Source organism: Vidua chalybeata, chromosome 13, assembly GCF_026979565.1.
Source record: "Vidua chalybeata isolate OUT-0048 chromosome 13, bVidCha1 merged haplotype, whole genome shotgun sequence".
Classification (NCBI taxonomy): Eukaryota; Metazoa; Chordata; class Aves; order Passeriformes; family Viduidae; genus Vidua; species Vidua chalybeata.
In genome coordinates this window covers 18,945,029-18,967,130 of record NC_071542.1, presented here as the reverse complement: position 1 = coordinate 18,967,130, position 22,102 = coordinate 18,945,029, and the positions used below count along the sequence as shown (strand labels likewise).

Here is a 22,102-nt window from a genome sequence, read left to right as displayed (position 1 = left end):
CGCGGCTGTCAGGCAGCGGAGGGACATCGACGTAGTGACGGGCGGGGGACGAGTCCTTCCTTTTCCGGTCGGGGCGCGGCGCGGGCGGGCGGCCGCACGAGCAGCTCCGCCGCCATGGTGAGGGGAGCGCCGGGCCCGGCCCGGGGGAGCGGGGGGCCGGGGGGGAGCGGCTCGGGCAGCGGGGCCGGCCCGGGGGAGCCGGGCCCAGCGGGCAGGACCGAGCCACGGGCAGCTCGGGGGCCGCGCTGGCGGCGTGGGGCGCGCGGCCGCCATTTTGGGCCCGTCGGTGCTCGGCGGCCGCGTGGAGCCCGTGAGCGACCGGGCCGGGCCGGGCCGGGGAGGCCGCGGGGGGAAACTCAGCGTGGTCCGCCCAAAGTTCTCTTTTCCATGGGCTCAGAAAGCGATGGGATAGGTCCCCATCACCATCTGGCAGCGCTTTGTAGTTCCCTTCTGTATTTATCTAAAGCGAAACAGGCCCCACGGCAGCGTTTGCGCCCATCTAGAGTGGGAAGAACGGCTTGTATATTTTTGTTTTTTTAACCTATTTTTGTTGCAGAACAGATTTTAGGAGGCCTTGGTCTAGAATCAGGTTGCAAATGAACAAGTTTTCTTGCCAGTACAGCTCAGATTGTGCTCTGATGCCTTCACCCCGATCAAGTTTGTTGCTTGTGTTGAGGTCTCTGGGTTAACACCAGGGGCCAGAGCCTTGCTCGTCACCAGTGTCACATGCAGAGATGGTCCTTCCATTGCTATTAGCTACTTAGTTTGGAGTTTAGAGCATTTTAATACCTCTAGAATTAACTGCAGATGGAAAGGATAAGCAAAATGCTTTGCTCGTACTGTTACCACCAGATTAATTAGCAACCGATACGATATAATGCTAAGATACTGTTTTTAAAGGGTGCTGTTCATCTTCTGGCTATTTTTGGGCACCCTTTCAGCTTTATGACAGGCAGCTGGTGCTGAGAGCAACTTAATTTTCCAGTGCACAAATTTTAAAGCACCAGAGGCCGCTCAGTGTCCTCTTGACACTGATGAGCTGGTTACAACATTTCCCAATTCAAATTGCAAGTGTTCAGTTAACACAGGTGGGTTTTTTGAGTAGTAGCTGGGAAGTAGTTTTGAAGGGGTTTACTACAGAGCCCAGAGGCTGAATTGTACAAGTGCCTTGGAAATGCAGGTGCAGTTTTCTGGAGGTGAGCTGGGGAGCACAACTCGGAGTGCAGCATTGCCGTGATGACGTAATTTGCGTCTTATCCGGTGCTCAGCGACAGTTGCCTGCTGTCAGCGTGCTGGCACTGCTGAGCTGACGACTCCTCGGTTCTGAGCAGTGCTTGGGGAGTTAAATGTCGAAGGATTCGGGTACTCACTCCACTTGCACTTAAGGGTTTGTGCTTCCCCAGGCTTGCGCTCGGCCGCTGATCTCCGTGTACTCCGAGAAGGGGGAGGCGTCGGGCAAGAACGTGACGCTGCCCGCCGTGTTCAAGGCGCCCATCCGGCCCGACGTGGTGAACTTCGTGCACACCAACCTGCGCAAGAACAACCGGCAGCCCTACGCCGTCAGCGAGCTCGCAGGTACGCCTGGGGCTGCTGCCTCGCCCTTCAGCTCCTCCCTTGTTCAGGGTCTGCACTGCTTTAGTCTGAGCTTCGTGTTAGGGGGTGGTGAGCTCTCTGCACAGAGCAGGGAGACAAAACAATTCCTGCTCCAGCTGGGCACCAAGGACAAATGATCCAAACCTCAGCCCCAAGAGAACAAACAGCGTGGGCTGGAGAGAGAAAAACAAGCAGGATGGGAGTGCCTGGGCTAAAGCTGGAATGGGACAATGAACTGCAAGGTGCAAATGGAGAAGAGCTGATCCCAGTGAGAGCCCCCTGGAGCGCTCGTGCATTTTGGGACCATTTTGGTTCATCTTTGGGTAGTCCTGGCTGGGCTCTGGTGCTGCCCAAGGTGGATCCATGGAGGAGATCCTTTAATAAATCCCTGCTTTATTCTTTAACTCTGTCTAGGTCAGCCTTCACAAGGCATCACAGCTGCACTGCAGGGGTTTCATGTGTAAATAAACCTGGAGTTGGGATAAGAGAAGTGCTTATCCATGGGGTTCTGTGTACAATGCAAGGCCAGTTGTTAACAGTGTGGTTTTAAATGGTTTGAAATGCAGCAGTTTGGTTATTCTGAGGAGCATCAAGGTGGTGGTTTGGGGATGCTGTGTGCTCTTGTTTGAAGTGCACATTGTGGGAAGTATCACAGTGCCAAGGTCCTCAGGTGGAGTAATCATTCTTTGCAGGAAAAACATAAAATGGCTGAAAGTTTTCCACGTGAAAATCCCTGCTCTACACTGACCTCGTGAGACTTGCCTGAGGCAGTCACCAAGGAAAAACTCCTGCAAATGGGCATTTGTTAGATTTGCTTCTGTTGGTTGTGCAGATAACTTCTGCTTCCCAAGAAGTCTATGCTAGGAGCGTGCCTTTTTAACCTTATTTCTAAGTTTCACACAAACATCTTAACTTGCTAGGTATAGCAGTGCCACATCAGACCTCCAGATTGAGGACCAAGCTTAAAATAAATGTCTTAAAGACCTTAAGTCATAACCAAGTACATTATTAGACTAGGATTAAAATTTTCTTGATCAAGATTTGTTATGCTGAAATGATGAGGTTCCACTTCATTGGTCCGTGTTTCTGAAACACATGATTGTGTGGAAGTTCTGATCAGTGCCCTGAGTTCAGCATCCCTCTGGCTGCGGGAGCGTGGCAGTGATGTCACTCTGAATGACCATCACCATGTCTCTCTATCTTGCAGGTCACCAGACCAGTGCCGAATCATGGGGTACTGGGAGAGCCGTTGCTCGAATCCCGCGCGTCCGGGGCGGTGGCACTCACCGCTCTGGCCAGGGTGCCTTTGGCAATGTATCCTTCTACGGCTGTGCTGGCTTTGGGGGCACTGAACTCAGCCAGCAGAAACGTTTTTAATGATCTAAATGTGAAATGGATATTTTTCTTGAGGTAATGGCTGCAGCTCAGACTTGATTTGATGTGATTCCCGCTCTCAAACCACATGACCCGTTCTGTCTTGCCATGATGTCGTAATTTGCGCCTTACCCTGTGCCCAGGGACAGTTGCCTGCTGTCAGAGTCCTGGCACAGGTGGTTGACGACCCATTAATGCTGAGCAAGCAATAAAGAAGTCACTTTGGGTTAAGAAAGCTCCAAAAAGTTGTTCTTAACTGCAGCTCCCAGATGTGTCGCGGCGGCCGCATGTTCGCCCCGACCAAGACCTGGCGGCGCTGGCACCGCAGAGTGAACATCATGCAGAAGCGTTATGCCATCTGTTCTGCTCTGGCTGCCTCTGCCCTGCCAGCTCTGGTCATGTCTAAAGGTGAGAATTCTGCCTCTGGAATTGTTTGTCTGAGCCAGCGTTGGGTACTTTGTGGTGGCTTAAATGGAGTCTTGCAGTGCGGTTTGTTTTCTGTTCATGGAGGCAAAGATTTACTCAACACTCAGGTACACAAAGTCCTGTGTGAGACCCGTAAGACCACTGGAACTTCACTGCTCTGGTTACTGTGCCTGACTTCATTTCATGGATTTCTACCGTGAACTTAATTTATCATGCTTCATTTATGAATATACAAAACAGTAACTTTGAGGAAAGGGTCCAGCCAAGGTCAGTGAGCAACACTGAGTGTCTTGTGAAATCCTGTCTAGGCCACCGCATCGAGGAGATTCCAGAACTTCCTCTGGTTGTTGAGGACAAGGTTGAGGGCTACAAGAAAACCAAGGAAGCTGTTCTCCTCCTGAAGAAGCTTAAAGCTTGGAATGACATCAAAAAGGTGAGCTGGGAAGGTGTGATCTGAAGGGCAGAACACGGGGGATTCAGCTGTGCAGTTGTTAGAGCAGGAATTCCAAATAGTTGTGTATTCTGACTCTGGGGAATGATGAACTTGTCACCGGTCCGTGTTGCTGATCCGCAGTGATGACGGTGAAGTTCTGACTGAAGCAGTGTGTTGGGTCTGGCTGGTGGGCCGTGGGCTGTTGGGATATTCAGTTCCTGCTTTTCCCAGGTTTACGCCTCCCAGCGCATGCGGGCCGGGAAGGGCAAGATGAGGAATCGCCGCCGCATCCAGCGCAGGGGACCCTGCATCATCTACAACGAGGACAACGGCATCATCAGAGCTTTCCGGAATATCCCAGGTAATTCACCTGGGACACGCTCACTCTTCTGCTGGGAGACTGCCTGCAATGATGAGATTCCACTTCATTGGTCCGTGTTTCTGAAACACATGATTGTGTGGAAGTTCTGACTGGCTGCACTAGTTGATCTTTGTAAGAGCCTTTTGGGGTGATGTTTAGGGTTTTTGTGACAAATGTTGCAGCTGTTCCCGACCCTGAACTTGTTTGGGGCAGTTAAAAATGAGGCTGGTTAGTTTGCCACTGGAAAAAGGCTTATTATTGTTAATTTAAAATTCAGTAGCTGTTCATACAGAGGAGTGTGTAGCTCTGCAGTGTCAAAGCCAAAAACTCCAAATCTCTTCCTGCATTTTGTCTACTGCTGAGCCTCACATTCCTCGACTTCAATTACAAACTGAAGGGGTTGCTTTGCCTGGCTTCCTTCAGGAATCACTCTGCTGAACGTGAACAAGCTGAACCTGCTGCGCCTCGCTCCCGGGGGGCACGTGGGGCGTTTCTGCATCTGGACAGAGAGCGCCTTCCGCAAGCTGGACGATCTGTACGGCACCTGGCGCAAGGCTGCCACGCTCAAGAGCGACTACAAGTGAGTGCAGCTGGGCAGGGCGGGCTTCCCCCTTTTCCCAGGAAAAGGGATGGTGGGACTTGCTGCTCAATGCCTGGTTATGGTAAATTAGCCATGGTTTTATCACCCACTCACACTGTGAACGTTGGTTTCGCAGCCTGCCAATGCACAAGATGACCAATACGGATATTGGAAGAATCATGAGAAGCCAGGAAATCCAGAAGGCCCTGCGTGCTCCAAAGTAAGTGATTTTTATTTAATGAACAGAGGCTGTGCGGGGAGGTTTGAAATTTGTTTCAGGCTGGGATTTCCTAGTTTCTGGGTATAAACACAAGGAATTGCAGTTGTCCAGATTTCATGGAGAATTTAGCAGAAGTGGCATTGCGAAATACGCTGATAATACAACATGGCTGTGCTTTTCAGGAAGAAGATTCAGCGCAGGGTCCTGAAGAAGAACCCGCTGAAGAACCTGAGAGTCATGATCAAGTTGAACCCGTACGCCAAAACCATGCGGCGCAACACCATCCTGCGGCACGCGCAGAACGTGAGTGGGGCTGCCACGGCCGGGGCTCGGGCTTCAGGTCTTGCCCTCATTGATCATCTCTCTGTCTGTTTCAGCACAAGCTCAAGGAAGAGAAGAAAGCCAAGGCCCAGGCCAAGCTGGCAGCCAAGACCCCAGCTGCACCCAAGGCAGAGCCTCCTGCCAAGAAGGCCAAGACGGCCAAGGCCACCAAGCCCGCGGGGAAGGCCAAGGCCGAGGCGTAACCGCGGCCGAGCTGCCGCGGGATCCCCGCGGGGGCCGTGCCCGGGGTGTGTCCCTAATAAACGCTGTTGGAACAGAGCAAGCCGTGTCGGGTGTGCGTGTCCGGGCGGGCGTTCAAACGGAAACTCCGGGGCGAGGAGCGGAGGGCGGAGCGGGCGGGCCCGCGCGGTTCCCGCTGCCAGGGCCGCGGCTGCGCTGACCGGCGGTGGCCGCGCGGTGGCGGTAGCCGCGCGCCGCTGTCCCGGCATGACGTCAGGCTGGCGGTCGTGACGTCACGGGGCGGGGCGGTCCCTCCGGCCGGCGGGGACGATGCTGAGCCGGCTGCAGGAGCTGCGCAGGGAGGAGGAGACGCTGCTGCGGCTCAAGGCGGTGCTGCACGATCAGCTCCGCCGGCTGCGGGTGCGCGGGGACACCCCGGGGCTGCGGGGCGGCGGTGGGGACGGGGCGGGAGCGGCGCCGGGCCTGCCCTCGGCCCCGGCCGCCAACGCGGCCGCGCTCTGCCGCGGGACGGGCCCTGCGCTGCTGGGCGAGGGAGAGCAGGGAAGTGCTGCGGGCTGGTCTGGGAAAAGGGGGATCCATCTGCGGAGCTCTGAGGGGTAAATGGAGCTGTGCAGGGTACGTCTCGGAGGTAGATGTAATGGTGAGTGTGTGTGGGGTACATCTGTATCAAAGTGCCTGTGAGTGTATGTGTACATTTAAGAGATAAATACAAGTGTGAGTGTGCATAGGATATATCTCTAAGAGGTAACTGTGAGTGTGATGCATGTAGGATACGTTAGGAGATAGATGTGAGTGTGCACAGGATAAATCTCTAAAAGGTAAATGTGAGTGAATGTAGGATACATTAAGCGATAAATATAATTGTGAGCGTGAGTAGGATACACCTCTAAGAGGTAAATGTGAGTGCATGCAGGATGCATGAAGAGATAAATGTAATTGTGAGTAGGATACACCTCTAAGAGGTAAATGTGAGTGTATGCAGGATGCGTGAAGAGATAAATGTAATTGTGAGTAGGATACATCTCTAAGAGGTAAATGTGAGTGTATGCAGGATGCATGAAGAGATGAATGTAATTGTGAGTGCGAGTAGGATGCATCTTGAAGAGAAATATGTGAGTGCAGGATGTATGAAGAGATGACTGTGAGTATGAGTAGGATACATCTCGAAGAGGTAAATGTGAGTGCAGGATGCATGAAGAGATGACTGTGAGTATGAGTAGGATACATCTCGAAGAGGTAAATGTGAGTGCATGGTTTGCCTTAGCTGATGGATGCAGAAGGCACAGTTTCAGGTAGTGGGACTGAAGACTACTCGGGTATAGAGACTCGTGCATATCGTAATAAAGGAGCTTAGCACAGATTGCAGAAGGTTGAACAAAGCTTTAAGAGGTAAAGCCCCCAAGCTGTGAGCGGGCTCGGCATGGGCCGCGTTCCCGGTGCCGGCGGCGCTCAGTGCGGTCCCTGCAGGTGGAGGAGCTGGCGCTGCAGTCCATGATCAGGGCTGGCGAGGAGAACGTCCCCGTGGCCCTGCCAGTGCTGGCCGAGGACACTCAGCAGGTAAGGGGGGCCCTGGGCTCGGAGGGGGCCCCACGGCTGGCTGGCAGCATGAGCAGGGCTGGGTTGTGCAGATCCTCCTGGCACCTCATCGGTGCTTCTGAGCACTGCAGAGCTCAGCTGTACAGTGCCAGTTTTGCTGCTGGTTTGTTTAGAGGGTTTCGCCTTTTCCCATCCCCAGAAGCAGCACGGTGTTTCCAGGGGGATTGGGAGATACCTGTGTGGTGTAGCTTCAGTTCACCATGTGTTAAATATTTTGCTTAATGCTCGTGACCCTGGGGTGGAGGCACAGGCGCTGCAGCTTTCCACTCAATACCTGGCCAGCCTGACCCAGGTGCAGCTTTTCCATGGAGACCAGGGCCTTGTTGCTGTGATGGGCTCTCAGTCAGCAGTTCTAGCTCTGGGACCTTTAATTAACAGTGCACAGCTCTAACAGTGATTTGAGAAGTGTTTGGTGTTTGTGCTAGGTTTGGTAATCAGCCCTTTTCTCTAACAGACTCTTGGGCAGATGGACAATGAGGCTGCCATCAATCAAACAGAGCTACACCTCAGTCTTCAGGATGATAAAGAGGAGGAGGAGGAAGAAGAGGAATCTGATTCTTGAGAGAAAAAAAATCAGAGATGGTTTTTAATACAGACTCAGGAATTTCTTTTTCATTCATCTGAAACTCACCAAGTGATTTCCATTTTGTGCTGTGTGTGGGTATGAACTGTTTGACATATCAGAGCCGAGGGCAGTGACACTGAACACGTGAACTTCACAGGCTGGGCACATCTTGACTCAGATGTTGAAAGAATGAAAATCTGCTGCACAAATATGTAGCATAATCCATTCCACATTTCAAGCCTAATGTAGCTCTTACAACATCTTTGTATGTGGAAGGGAGAAGTAATTGATCAACCAGACCAATTAACACGTGCACTAAAAGCAATAACTTGTCTGTTCTCACTTCCTGATGTGAGGAACAAATCCAGGTCCTGGAGGCTGGTGCTGCCCCAGTGATTACATTCTAACCTCATTTGCCTAAACTGGCAATTTAAGATACAGGTGAGAAAAGGTGTGTCCAGAGCTGTCTCCAGCCTTCAGCTGCTGTGTTCTCAGCTCCACAAAGCTGGAGTTACTCCCAGAGTCAGCCCAATTCTGAGCACAGCTGGGAGGTCTCTCTGTCCCCCTGGTGCTCTTCAGTTCTGTCAGTCTGTCCCAGAGAAGGACTTTCTACTTCTGCTCCTTCAGAGCAGCAGCCAAGGAGCCTTTTATTTGTCCACAAATTGTAGACTAAGAAATGATCAGTGGTGCTTGTACTAAGGTAGCACTCTTAAATTGCTTTTATTTTCTTTTTCTCTCATTGTAACCTCATAAATCAAGGCAAGGTTGCCTGCTGTAATGTGATTTTCAAGGAGGAGCATGAGGAGTGTAAGAACTTAGTTATGAATGGAAAGTGATGTGAAATCTCCACAATTCTTGCATTTGGAAAAGTGACTGGGATCCTGGAGGTGGGTCAGAACTGACATTCAGCCTCCAGTGAATTCCTGCCACTGTTTAATGAGTATTAATTTGGCTCTTGTTTGATTTGTACCAATGGAAGCTGTTGGGATGTAAATGTGGCTTCATCCTGTACTAAAGACTATTTGGGGTTTGGATGTCTTAATGAAGGAATTCAGAACAGGAGTGAAGGGATTGTTTAACAAAGCTTTCCCAAGCCTGACAGGTAAAAAAAAAACCAAAAGTCTGAGCCAAAAATGCTATGGTCAAGTAAGCCCTTGCAGTGATGTGTGTGAAGAGCTGGTTTGGGAGGAGCTCAGGAGCCATCCTGGCCTTTCTTGGCACATTTCAACTCCAAAGGGTAATTTTGACTGTTGAAAGATGTTATTTGTGCCCAGCATGGTCCAGAGTAGTTTTCACAGATAGAATTCCTGCTGCTTTTGTGAACGAGTGCTTTTGGATTTGAACAGCCCAGTTCTAGTGCATGTTGCAATAAAGTTCCTTTCCTGTTGTCCTTAAAATTGTGCTTGCAGTGCCCAAATTATTGCTGTCTGGGGGGACAACCCAAAGTGGGAGTTAAAGCTCCCAAACCTTGCTGTGTATTTCTTTCAGCAAACAGTAAAAGGCTCTGTTTGCTGGGTGTAGGAAAAGCTCAGGACAGAGTTCCATTTACACCCTCCCAGCTGTCACTTCAGGTCTCATTCCAGCCAGGACAGGCTGGAGGAAGGCCTGGATTGTCACTGAGTCATTTCCTGCCTCTGCTAGCCCAGGCTGTGCCAGCCCTTTGATACCCAATCCTTTGGCCATGTGGAAGTTCATGTCCTGCTGATGGGGATTCCTTCTGGGGAAGAATTTCAGGCATTTCCTCATCCTAAGCATCCTTTCAAAGAGCTGAAATTTATAGTGCATGACCAGATTAAAAGCCTTGGTCAAGTTTTAAAAAAAGCTTCAAGAAGTTACTTGATAATATATTTATTAAGAGAACCCATTGCTAAACATCTGAGAGAATAAAACAATAAAGGATTTTCATACACTTTTAGACACTAAACACAGTTGTCATGACTCTTTAGGTTAAAAGAAAGCAAAGTGCTTGGATCATTGTCTTGATTCCATAGGACACTTCCAAGAACTAACTTTTAAAAATCAATTAGAAAGACGTACATCACTAAATCCAAGGATGATGATATGTTCGAAAAATAAATATAGAAATATGAACAAGTCTACAATTAGAATATTGCCCTGTGCATTTTGAGAAATGCAGAGCTCTTGCCTTCTTCACCTGCAAAGAGAGAGATCTCTAGACAACAGCAAAATTGGAGCCTAACTTTTGGGAACAGCTGGGCAGCAGCAAAGCATGCTCACAGACAGGCTCGGAGCATCCCGATCCCGAGCCCGGGGAGCTCAGGGAAAGCATGATTGAAGTACCAACGATTTACAGAGAGGCTTGGTAAAGTTCAAACAAGCCAGGGGCCAACCCCCCTCCCTGCCCCAGTGATATTTTCATTAAGAAAGAATATCCATAATCACCTAAAATCAGCAAGCACTGGAACTTACACAGCTTACATTTGGTCAGTGAACGACGGAACCCGGTACGATACCAATTAGTTTAGGACGAGATTTAAAACCGTTTTGGCACATGCTATCAAGACATTCTTTCCTTAAGAGGTGAAATACATGTTTGAACAGGTACAAGCTGAGGAAAGAGGACCAGGAGAGCGTGGTTGTCACCAGAGGTACAGTCCAGGAGCTGCCCCCGGGCTCAGACGCCGGCGGCGTGCGTGGGGGTGCTGGGCTGGTTAAGGCCGATGGTGGAGCAGAGCCACCCCGCAAAATCCACCTCCTCCGCCTCGGATCTCTTGATGAAAGCATGGATCTGGGCACAGGAGAACAGGGTCAGTGTGGCAGCTCTCAGTCTGCTCAGGAGCAGCCCATAAATCCACTTGGAGCAATCGAGCAGTGAAACTTTACAAAGCACGTGGAGAAATTTCCACAGAAATGCAGAACGGCCAGCACGAGGCAAAGTATCCCAGAGGAATCCTGCCACAGTGCCTGCTGCACCACAGAAACGATGAGGATGTGACTCAGCCACTCAAGGCAATACTCTGGAAAATGTCTGCCTGGGCACTAAAAGGTTTTTTTGTAATAAAAAGAGTCTCTGCATTTTGCACCAATATTGTGCAGCAGAGTCAGGGCAGGGAAAACCTGAAGTGCTGGCATTGCACTTACAAGCATAAAAAGATGCACTGAGACTGATATGGTTATTTCACACAGAGAAAAATGCAGGATTTGTGTTGAGTTCTACAGAGTTTGCCAGACAAAGCTGGTAAACAAGTGACAAATCTTGTGTTCCACAACAGATGATTAAAAATGTATTCAATTAGTCCATATGGTATGGGGAACTTTGTTCTTTTGTCCTCCTAAAAGTATTAATCAATACTTTATTATTAACTAATAAACTCAAGAGAGAATTCTTTTGTTAATTAATTTGAGTCACCCCTTGTGATTATCAAATGGCAGACTCCACAACCCACCAGAATTTTGGTCTCCTTGACAGTCCCTGTTGTAGGAGGGTGTGAAACCTGCAGCCCCTTGATCTCTAGCTCAGAAAAGCTGTTCCTCCTCAAGCTGAGCTCCTCATGGGCCACCAGCCACCCTCGAGGCCACTGCTCTGACCTGCTCTGGGCCAGCTCAGGAATCCAGCCTGCCTGGGAAGGGGCTCTTAGCTGAAATGAAAAACCTTCACTTACCATCAGCTGCTTCAAGTCGGCTCTCTCAGCAGGATTCTTAATTAAACTGGGAAAACACAAAGTGGAGCACAAGTTACACTCCAGTATCTTTTAAAATAAGGCTCGAGTTGTGTCCTGTTGGTTGGACTGCTCTGCTCTGGCACCACTCAATAAAAGCACCAGGTGCCTCTCAGACAGAGATGGGAACCTGCAATTCCCTTCTGGGGGTTCCACAGCTCCAGGTAAGAAATCCTGAGTTGTCTGAGAATGGTGAGTGTCTAAACCAAGCTGGGGAGGTAAATCCCATTTCAACTAAAACAACTTTATCCCTCATGTGTCTTTGCCCCAGGTCTCTTCAAGCTCAGTATCAAGTAGGGTTATTGCATGACTGGGTTTCCTTTTGGAAGCTGTAAATAGAGATATTTGATAAAAAACCAAACTTTTGATCTGCAATGAGCTGCCTCCCTTAGCAGTGGTTCAGTGCTGGCACCACTGAGGTGCAGCTGGGAAAGTGAAGAGATGGGGGAATGGCTGCTGGGATAAAGGCATTGGCTCATGGGCAAGGAAAAACATCTGGAGCCTGCAGGATTCTGCAGCCCATGGCACAGGCACTGCAGGATGAGGGGCCTGAGCCTTGCAGAAGCTCTCTGTGCTGGGGGTCACTCCCTAAGGACTGCTCTGAGCTGCACACAGCAGCAGAAATTCAGGGCTGAAGAGGAGAATCTCCCCGAGCCTTGGGGCTCCTCTGGATGCACGTGCTGCCTGTGAGATGAACTTTAGGCAGTTAACACCCAAAGAGGGTTGATGATGCTGATTGCAATCCTTACATTTGCCCTGGCCTGGAGCAGGGACTCTGATTGCCAAGTGCCTGACAGACAAAGCTGAGCCCAGCGTGTCCCTCTGCCACTCAGCCACAGAGAAAATCCAGAGAAATTACTCACCATTTGTTAACAAAATCTTGAAATTCGGAACCAAAGACGCCATTGGGCAGTTTTGGAGGTGGCTGTAAATAAATAAATACATTTTTCAAATCAGCAATCATTCAGCATAACGTTGCAGTGTGGGACAGTTACATGTCCCACATCTGAGCAAGGCTGTACAACCCTGCCTGATTTGGGTTATTACTCCCAGCTGCAAGACTTCAGGTGTTTCAGTACTAAACCACACTTTCCCTGGCATGGGGTGGGTTTTGTTGGGTTTTGGTTGGTTGGTTGTTCTATTTTCTCCACACACACACCTGGATGGGGTGAGCACAGCCTCAGCTCTCATTAAAGAAGGCCCAGAGCACTAATTAGCACCCTGTCATCCTCCACACTGCTGAGGGAAGATGCCCTGCACATCATTAGTTCCGTAATGCTTTTGATGTCAGTTTTCTGTCCCTGGGAATGAGTTTGTTCAGGCTCTGAATTCAGACAGAGTTCTGACAAATAAAGAAGGGGGACTGCACAAACCTGCACGTTACTGCCTCATCCTCCAGGACTTGGCCACAGGATGAGGGTTAAGTTTCCATCCTGACACTGAGTTACTTTTATGCACAGGGCAGAGACTGGTGCACAGCCTGTGCTGGAGGGAGCAGCTCCTGCTGGAGAAGTCTGTGCTAAATCAGAGGTGGCACAAGACAACCTTGCCAAACTCTCAACTACTGCAGCTTTTCAGCCCAAACTGACCCCCTCAGGGATGCTGCAAGAGCAGGACCACAGCAGCTGCAGTAATTCAGTGCTACCTCCATTCCCAGAGTTAGTGCTGGCAGATTGGGGTGTTACACAATATGCAAAATAGATTTGTAATCTGAGAGAACAGTGCAAGCAGATGAGTTACAGAAGCAATTTATCAATTTATCAGTGGCACAGGCAATGCAGGGACCCAGACACCAACTGTGCCTTTCAAATGGGTGAGCTGGACAGTTTTCAATAATTCATCCAGCTGGAGCAATTGTTATCCAGCTGCTACAATGGCAGCTAACATAAGCATGCTTTGCCTTTTTTTTTTTTAGAACACAAGCAGTGGAGTCACACAAGTTTCAGTGGTACTTGTGAAAATACTGGAAACAACCCATTCTAAAATATGAATCTCTAACTAGCCTTGGAGCTTAGCTATTTGAAAGAGAAGAGAATTGTGACTCAGTCATAAGGCTAAACCAGACTAAACAGCACCAACCCCAAATTCCAGGATGCTTTCAAAGTTTACAGTTGTGAAGTGCAGATTTTTAAGTTTATAAATTACCTCATTGACAATGTAATCCAGAAGTTCAAAGATTGCCATTGGGGGTCTGCTGTCTGATCCATAGGCTGGGAAGAAATGGGAGAGAAATTGCAGAAATTGGGATCAGTGCCACTCCCTCTCCATGGCTTTAGGGGTGCTTTAGCAAGCCCAAGTCTGACACTTCTGGCACCCAGCAGATTTACAGAAAAAGGTGCAACAGGGAAATGCTTTCATGCAAAGAGACATTTCCAGGTCTGACCCAAAGCATTCACTTCACTGGGAATCACCCTGCTGCACTTGGATCAGCATCCTGGAGAAAACCAGAGCACCAGACTGGGGTCTCAGAGTGGAGTTTTTGGTTTTTTATCAGTCTCATAATCTGAAGGTTGTGAGTTTGATCCACACACAGGGCATCACTTTGTGGAGTTTTTGGGTTCTTATTTTAAGGTTGGGATTAAATGTGTGGATTGGTATTCCTTGTTCAGACTCAGATGTTTATTAGTTCTTATTTATATTATAGTCTCACAAATTGTGAGTTTTACAACACTTTAAAAAACTAAAAATGGAGTTATATCTTTCTCTCTACAAGGCTTTTTAAGGACAAACTGTCTAATTAAGAAATGACCCTTAAATTATTTTTACTTTTAACCTAATAACTAACTACTTGTGGCTCCCAATGTGGACTTTTTTATCCCATTACACAAAACCACCCAAACCCATGGGGAAGAAGGTGAAGAAGAAGGACTAGCTTCTGTCCTAAAACTTCTATCTTGTTTTATATATATATATCTTTTATATCTTATTTTATAGATATCTTTTATATTTTGTTTTATATATATATCTTTTATATCTTATTTTATATCTATATCTTTTATATCTTATTTTATATATATATCTTTTATATATATTACTATATTCTAAAACCTTAAATTCTATGTTTTTAACTATGTGATATTCCACATTTCTATTCAAACTCCACCCCCACAATCCCAGTTCTGTCATTCCATTTTGGAAGCCTTCTCCATGGCCTCAGGTCAGATGCAGTGTTCTCTTGGGGGTCAGTGCCTGGCAGCACAGAAAGTCTGAAATTCTCAGCAACCAGGGTTCCAACACCTCAGTACTGGGGCTGTTCACAAGAACCACCAACAAAAGGGTCTCTGGTGCTCTGCTCCCACAGGGCTCCTCACAGGGAAGCTGAGCCAGGTGCCCAGTACAACCCTGATTTTTTTTTAAAGTTTCAATCCCCACTGTGCAGACCAGGATCAGATAAAAAGGAGCTTGTGACCAGGGATGGGCGAAATGACTTGCATGATTTTAGAAGGTAAAAGAGTGTTTATTAAAAAACACTTTTGTAGAGAACACTGTGAACATTAATTCCATTTGTCTTAGAGTAAAAACATTTCACCCGGTTGGCACACTGGACTTAGGTCAGTGTGGTAGAACAGATCTATAAACAACGTGAACGCAAAGTAAGAGAACAGATTCTTTACATTCCTTTTGGACTTTTCCCCAGGCTTAGCCTGGTAGAAATCTTTCTCTTTTTTTCTCTGACTGAACTGAGAATATGCACAAGCTTGCAGGTGGCAGGGCAGGGTACTGGAAATCAGTCTGAGGGGTGTAACTCACAGCTCATGGGTCGGCCGGGCGCTCTTTGCCTGGGTGAGGTCTCTGTGACTGGAGAATCTCCCTCCACGGGGCAGCCAAACATCAGCTCCAGCTCCTTGGAGTCAGGAGGGGGAATGGGGTACCTGCCAATGGCCATCTCTACCAGGGACAGCCCCATGCTCCAGATGTCTGACTGCACCGAGTAGTGAGTGCCCTGCAGCCTCTCAGGCTGCAAAACACAGGGGAGGGGAGGAGAGGCAGGAATTACCAAAAAAAAAAGGACAAGGAATTACCAAAAAAAAATTACATTCTGCAATAACCTGGATCAATTCAAGGATGAAACCCCAACTTATTAGTACAGCATGCTCAAATGAGTGACTTCTTGGTGTTTTCCTGGAAATCTGTCCTCTGGATTTCCTGAAGCTCCCCAAACATTCCAGCACTGTGAAGTGAGGCTCTTCAGAAATTATTCTCTTATGTGCTGTTTTATTTCTTTAGCACACATCTAATGGACCAATTACACAAGGCTCTGCAGGCAAGATCAGACTCAGCCAAAAACCCGTTTTGTATTGTCTTTAGGAGATTCACACACTGTAAAGATATTTAGGTATGGGATTTTTTTTGGTCAGTTGAATCATGATCAGAAGTGTATCTGACTATTCCAGTCCCACTGCTTCACAGAGCCTCAGTTTTGAGCAGTATATCCAGCTCCTGCTTCTGCCAAAACCAGGAGATGAGTGCTGCACCAAATCCTTTTGCTCAATTTTCACACCTGCTTTGTCAGTCTGTGTTCAGTGCTGAATATGGTTCCTGAAATTATTAATACATTGATCTACTTCACCCTTAAATCCATTTTTACTAAGAGTTCTCAAAGAAAACATTCACTTTTCTGTACTCTTTCTAAAATCAAGCTCATATTTTACCAAAATGGTGCAGATTCTTCTCTGATTGCATGCACATTTTGGAAAAATACATATGCAATTTGAAACTCCCTCTCAGAGAATGTGAGAATGCAGCAAAGCCTCTTCCTTCTGCCATAAGGGGGTGATAGTTTTGTTTAATTAGTTTTGTAGCATTTACTGAGATTATATTTGAGTTTTCTCCAGTGTCCCACCTCAGTCTGTTCCAAAGCCATCTGGACAAACTACACAACTGCTGGGCAGCAACAAAAAAGTCCAAATCCCAAGATTTTCATAAAATATAAGTGTAAAGGAAGGTGGGTGGATGAGAAAGAGCAGGAAACAGAGAGAGCACTTGTTATATAAATATCATTAAAATCTAGAAATCTGTTCAAGTTGAACAGTGTTGTTTTTACACACCTCCACGTGGTAAAAAGGGATGTTTGCATGTAATAATTCTGTATGGTTTTGTATGTATTGAAGTGTGCAAAGGGAGCTCCTGCAAGAGAAGATCCCTCAGACACTACCAGGACAAAATCCCCCTCTGGCTTGGTCTGTGATGCCAGGGAGCAAAGTAAAACTCCCCAAGTAAAACCATCAGCCTGTAAAAACAACAAATTGAAGAAAACTGAAGGCAGACAGCACTTGGCTCTCATCCCTGCTCCTGGAAGAGCCAGGGCAAAGCAGGAGCATGGATGAGCTGAGCTGTGGATTTGGTTTTGCTCATTAGCAGCAGCCCCCAGACTGAGAACTTCAACCCCAGCCTGGTTTCAGGTGTGTCACCTAGGAGAAATGACACAAAGACAATGCAGGGCTCCTGCTGAACAGAGGCAGCATTAAAGCTTTTCCCTGTAAATCTAAGCCCACACAGTTTTAATCCTTCAGCCAGAGCTGGGAACAAGAGCACCAGTTCATTGTGTGCTGCACAAAGTGTGTGAGAATAAAAGAGCTGCCACTGCCATTAGCTGGGGCTTGCACATCACACAGAAAGAAGTTCCAAGGTGTTCCTCATCCCCAGGGACACAGAACACCCTGAACAGCCCCAGATTAACTCCCTGCCCACTGCCAGGATTTCTCCTGTGCCTGCACTCTGCCTGCAGAGCGAGCCCAGCACACGCTGGAGTGGGAAGAGAACCACACTTCCCAAGGCAAGCAAACCATAAACACTGGGCTTTTCTAGGAGACAACGTGTGCAACCCCCAAAGGCAGCAGCTGACTGGGCTCTGCAGTGTAGACACAGCTCCAGCTCTTCTGGAGTGTTATAAATATTCCAAGTTTTTGGCTTTTCCTGCAACAGCTCTTCCCCCCACCCCCCACAATCTGATATGACACCAGAACATTCCTGGAATGCAGGAAGAGCTGAACCAGGAACAGCAACAGTTGGTTCTTGTTTGATCACCAGAACTGGGACAGCTCAGCCCTAACAAGCTCAGAGCTGTGTAATCTGGACTGAAATCTGTACTTACAGACATGTAGGAGCGTGTGCCAACAAAGGAGTTTGCCATGGAATCTATCAGCTGCCCACTGACACCAAAGTCACAAAGCTTGATTTCACCTCTAGAGTTTACCAAAATGTTGGATGGTTTAACATCTGGAAAAAAAAAAAAAAAAGGATTATTTAGGAGATAAAACAGGAAATCTGACAATGCAGGGTGAGAATTCTCATGTGCCTCCCTTTGCTTCCCTTCTGTGACACAATTCTGGCCCTTCTCTGGCAATAATCAGGGATTTGGGTCCCTTCCAGGTCCACCTCACAGACTGTCTATTTAACCACAGGTAAATAAAAAGAAATATTTGAAATTACACATGCAAAAAAAGGCTGTCAGCTTTTTGATTTCACCCTTTTTGATTTCACCCTGTTTTTCCTGGCTTTTATGTATTAGGTTTGGGCACCCACATCCCCCTTGCAGATAAATGGTCTCCTTTGAGATAAATAAGTGTACAACAGTGCAACTCCTACTGAATGATGAGACTTTGCCTAGAAATGATCAATAAAGAGGCCCTACATATTTATTTTACAAAGGTTAATGAATTACAGCAGCCACACTATCATTCCTCCCTATCTACATAGGCATAGATCATCTTATGGCCAAACACTCCCTGGAGTGGGTTCTTGCTTTCTGGGTTTGGCTTTGTTGGGGTTTTTTGGGCTGGTGGTCTTGGGTTTGTTTGTTGGTTTCGATTTGGAGTTTGTTGGTGTTTTTTCTTTTTTTTTTTTTTAAAGCTCTGAAAAAATCATTTTCCTATTATTGAAAATGTGTATTTAAAATAATAGGAGGTAGTTTTTTTTCCTGTGACAGAGCCCCCTCATGATTTTGAATTCATCACTTTTCCTAAATGGAAATTTAATAAGGGTCACTGGTAGCTTAGCAACTAATAACAGCTCTTTGTGAATGCAAAGGTACAGGGAACAAGTGTTTAGTGTTTCTTTTATAGCTGTAAGGAGGTTTTTCACTGTATCTCACTGCTTAGCTGGTCATTACCAACCCATTATCAAAACAAGCAACCAACAGCCCACACTGACAGAGTAATGCTGCAGAAAAAAAGGGAGCTGGAAAGTTGTTTTGAAGAAAGAGAATCATGATTTCACTCCAGAGCAGCCTCAGAAGTCTACAGGCTGTCACATTTTTGTTTGCTTTTCACTTTCAAGCACAGATCTATTCCAGGAGCTGCCCTTTGGCTGGGATGTCCCTGGGAAGAGGACACTGATGTGACAAAGATCTCCATGCAGGAGGTTTATGCCTCACTGAGCAAGATCCGTGGGGAGGGGAAAATAAAACAATTCCAGCTGTTCCCCCCCCTCAGCTCCTTTTGAGGAGCAACACTAAGTTTGGGCAATTATCTACTTGGGGAAATTGTGGCTCCATTTTCTTGTCCCTGCCATCCCTTTCCAGGCAACTGAAACTGTCCAGGCACAGTTTCCTGGTCTGATTTGTGGATGGAAAATCCAGGCAGGTATTTTGTGTGTGCTGCTTTTAATTCCCCACCCCTGGGAGAGGATCTGCTGGGCACACAGCTGCACCTCCTGCAAGCTCTGCCTGCTCTGGGACCCTTCACTGTGGAAAGGATGGATCCAGGCTGGGAGCTCGACCTACCAGTCTAAAACTCCAGCAGGAGCTAAAAAACAACCAAACCCAGAAGCCAAGCAGCTGGAGCAGGGAAGCAGCCAGCAGGGATTAGAGATTCCCAGCTGCACAGGAATCTGCACCCAAAGCTCTGTGCAAAAGCAAGGTGGAAAAAAAGGGTTTGCAAAACACACTGGAAGCACAGCAGAGCCTGAACAAATCACAGACACCCAGGTTTGTGCTGCTCACAAATGCACAGCTACAGACTCAAAGCAAAGATGTAAATCCTCACTTGCATCTCTAGAGTTCATTGTTGCTTCATAATTAAATGGCAAAGAAAAAATAATCACCACTCCACTGTCAGTGCCAAACAAAATTCTCTTTATGAGCGTCCTGAAGTCTCAGAATCCCCCGTGTCTCTTGAAGGTTTCCCTTTTCCCCTCAGTGTTTCTGCAGGTGGCAATGCCACACTGCAGCTCTCAGACCAGCACAGCCCCATCTCCTCCCTGCATTTCTGCACAAAGCTTCTCCTCCCTGGAGTATTTTCATTTTCCACACAAGGCACCCCATGTGATCAGAGTGATGTTTGGAAGGCTGCTGCATTTCCACCCCTCTAAATGTAGCACCTATTCTATTTTCACTCCAGAGCCTCTGAGCACTTGAGCAGTTTCTCTGGAAACCAGAGATTTGTATTGCCAGAGGAACAGGAATGCCAAGGCATCCTGCAAAATGTATGCTGGAACTTGCAAGGAGCAGACAAAAGGAACGCTAAATGTGTTATGTAAGCACTTCAGCTCTAAAGAAAGTGGAAGATATTTTATATACCATCCCAGACAAGCCAGGAAGAGAATTCTAGAGAAGTCCTTTGCCAGGGGGGTGGATTTATGGCACTGCAAAGGGAGCTGGTAACACAGAGAAGTTTCCAGAATGCCTGATAATCTCTGTGAGAGGTTCCTTCCCCTGCTCTGCCCCACAGGCTCATTCTGAAAGGGGGCCCTGGACGTTGTCATAACACCTTCAGCCAGAATTCACCCTGCACCAGTTACAGAGCAGACATGTGAGCAGACAGACCACAGATGTGTCTTGCAGCACATTTTTGGGATGCTCCAATCAGCTCCCATTTGCCAAGGCAGGATCTCACAAGAATCCTCTGGAAGTGCAGCCCTGGAACAGAGCAGTGACACTTCCCTGCTGCCTCCAGCTGGGGTTCAGAACCTCACAAAGCAGCTTCTCTGCAAGGAGAGACTTTCCAGACAGGATTAAACTCCAGACAGCACCACAGATAGCTTTATTTAACAGAACAGAAGATATTATTAAAATATCCAGCACAGTCATGTCCTCACCCCTTCCTTTCCTGTGCCTGCCTTGGATCCCACCAGTTGAACTTCCAGAGGTTTTGTGATTTCATTCCTGTCTGCTCAGAGAGGACCAGAACACAAAGCTCCCCATGAGCAAACCCTCTAGAAAAGAGCTGTATTCTCCTCTATAAAAGGAGAATTTTCCTCTATAAAAGGACTGTATTTTCCATTCCTGCTCTAATGAGCCCCAAAAACTTCTTCCTTGAGCTGTCTGGAATGACAAGTGAACACTTTTCCTCAGTTAGTCCAGGACACAGCTGTGCATGGAAGCAGCTTAGGTTAAATATTCCAAACTTGCTGATATTGCCACACAGGTAATAAAACATAGCAGTGGAATAAATTCCTTCCTGCAAATGAATTCTCACAAGCCTGGCTGTCTTTAGATTTAAGAACAGATTTTCTTGGCCCTTTGTTGCTATGTTCTCATGTTTAACAGGGATGTCTCTTCATTTTTAAGTCACCCACTCTCCCCACAGCACAACTCCAATAAATCCTGCTGAAAACAAGCCCACCAAGTGCACACATTTTCCCCAGGGGCCGATGAGTGAGAACAAACAGCCCATGTGAGATGCTGTTCTCACCTTGTCAGTGCAGGAGAGAAAGCAAGGCACAGAAATCTCCAATTATTAGAGCTGTGTATAAAATAATGCTGACACAGTCACAGGAAAAGTGCTTCCACCAGCACTGTTTATCTCAGCTGGGATTCAAGGGAGAGGCAGTTTGGAAAAACTGCCAGGAGCAGCTTCACCTGCACCCCAGCCTTCACAAGGGGAGTGCAAACAATGCACAAGGTCTGCAGCACAGACAGACCCACGGACAGCAGCTGCAAGTTTGGCTCTGGCTGTGCAGAGATGGGAGAGCCACTCACTGCTCTGACTCTGATTCTCCTTTTAGCTGCCAGCACTGGCCATGATCAACCCCCAAAATGTCATTTTGGCTCCCTCTTTATCAGACATCACAGATGTGATGTGATCACAGAGCAGCTTCTGCAAGGAGCGCCCAAGGTCACGGATTCCTGCTGCTGTCAGAGCACACAGGAGGGAAACTGAGCTGAAAACCAAAAACCACTGTGTGGACATGGAGTTTTACACTGCAGGGCACACTCAATCCAGTAAAGCTGGAAGCAAAGCAGAAGAGGAATTTTTGATTTCTGTTGGTTCATGAACCTGCAGTGTAACCTCTGACGCAGCAAACACCGTGAGGTTAAGCTGCACTTAAACAAGATCAGGAGAGCTTCACTTTGGATTTATCAGATTTACAGATGGTAAAACTGAAAATAAATAAATAAAAACCGCTCTCTCAGCTGAGCAAGATCAACCTAAAAAAAACCCCAAGCAACCAACATAGTAACAACCCACTGCTGTGGCTGACTTGAGGACAAGATGCAGCAGTAACTCTTCCAGGATGCCCTAAAATAAGGTGATCTCTTGCTCTGGAGTCCTTATGCTCTGAACAGAGACAAATGACTTTGAAACTGTCACCAGAAATGTTTAGAGTCTCCCTCCAACCTCCTTGCTCCACAAGAGAGCTATATTTGTTTAAAAAATCCCCACAAACCAGGAATGTGTGATAAACACAACTTCATGTGTAAGGTGATCCTACAACAGCTTGTGCAAGCTGGGATTGCTGACTCCTCTTTTTGGTCTGGGCAATAAATGTAAATTCAGACATGCATTAATGTCTGCTGCAGGTGTTTTATAA

The 22,102-nt window shown here is 47.5% G+C and overlaps 3 protein-coding genes and 4 non-coding genes across 7 annotated transcripts in view; 6 read left to right on the top strand and 1 right to left on the bottom strand.

Annotated features, from left to right (window-relative positions):
• The first annotated feature begins 10 nt into the window (after positions 1–10).
• Positions 11–5,587, top strand: RPL4 (ribosomal protein L4). The gene is made up of 10 exons (XM_053954565.1): positions 11–117; positions 1,404–1,575; positions 2,801–2,907; positions 3,237–3,375; positions 3,702–3,826; positions 4,058–4,187; positions 4,611–4,767; positions 4,904–4,987; positions 5,170–5,290; positions 5,365–5,587. Exons 1-10 carry the CDS (start codon positions 115–117, stop codon positions 5,509–5,511), a joined length of 1,185 nt encoding a protein of 394 aa, XP_053810540.1. The 5' UTR covers positions 11–114; the 3' UTR covers positions 5,512–5,587.
• On the top strand, positions 1,230–1,330 carry LOC128794969 (small nucleolar RNA SNORD16). Its single transcript, XR_008433342.1, has one exon. It is a non-coding gene; the product is annotated as a small nucleolar RNA SNORD16 (small nucleolar RNA).
• On the top strand, positions 2,643–2,713 carry LOC128794966 (small nucleolar RNA SNORD18). Its single transcript, XR_008433339.1, has one exon. It is a non-coding gene; the product is annotated as a small nucleolar RNA SNORD18 (small nucleolar RNA).
• Positions 3,072–3,171, top strand: LOC128794968 (small nucleolar RNA SNORD16). The gene has a single exon (XR_008433341.1). It is a non-coding gene; the product is annotated as a small nucleolar RNA SNORD16 (small nucleolar RNA).
• Positions 4,231–4,301, top strand: LOC128794967 (small nucleolar RNA SNORD18). The gene has a single exon (XR_008433340.1). It is a non-coding gene; the product is annotated as a small nucleolar RNA SNORD18 (small nucleolar RNA).
• A 106-nt stretch (positions 5,588–5,693) lies between the features above and the next one.
• SNAPC5 (small nuclear RNA activating complex polypeptide 5) lies at positions 5,694–9,067 on the top strand. The gene is made up of 3 exons (XM_053954726.1): positions 5,694–5,908; positions 6,977–7,066; positions 7,560–9,067. Exons 1-3 carry the CDS (start codon positions 5,819–5,821, stop codon positions 7,665–7,667), a joined length of 288 nt encoding a protein of 95 aa, XP_053810701.1. The 5' UTR covers positions 5,694–5,818; the 3' UTR covers positions 7,668–9,067.
• Positions 9,068–9,502: 435 nt separating this feature from the next.
• MAP2K1 (mitogen-activated protein kinase kinase 1) overlaps positions 9,503–22,102 on the bottom strand; it is a 34,247-nt gene continuing 21,647 nt past the window's right edge. Inside the window, exons 6-11 of the mRNA XM_053954725.1 lie at positions 17,445–17,569; positions 15,101–15,308; positions 13,496–13,560; positions 12,214–12,275; positions 11,294–11,339; positions 9,503–10,419 (exon numbers count right to left, since the gene is read on the bottom strand). Coding sequence (XP_053810700.1) covers positions 10,306–10,419; positions 11,294–11,339; positions 12,214–12,275; positions 13,496–13,560; positions 15,101–15,308; positions 17,445–17,569 — 620 coding nt within the window. The 3' untranslated portion in view covers positions 9,503–10,305. The remainder of the gene's footprint in view (positions 10,420–11,293; positions 11,340–12,213; positions 12,276–13,495; positions 13,561–15,100; positions 15,309–17,444; positions 17,570–22,102) is intronic.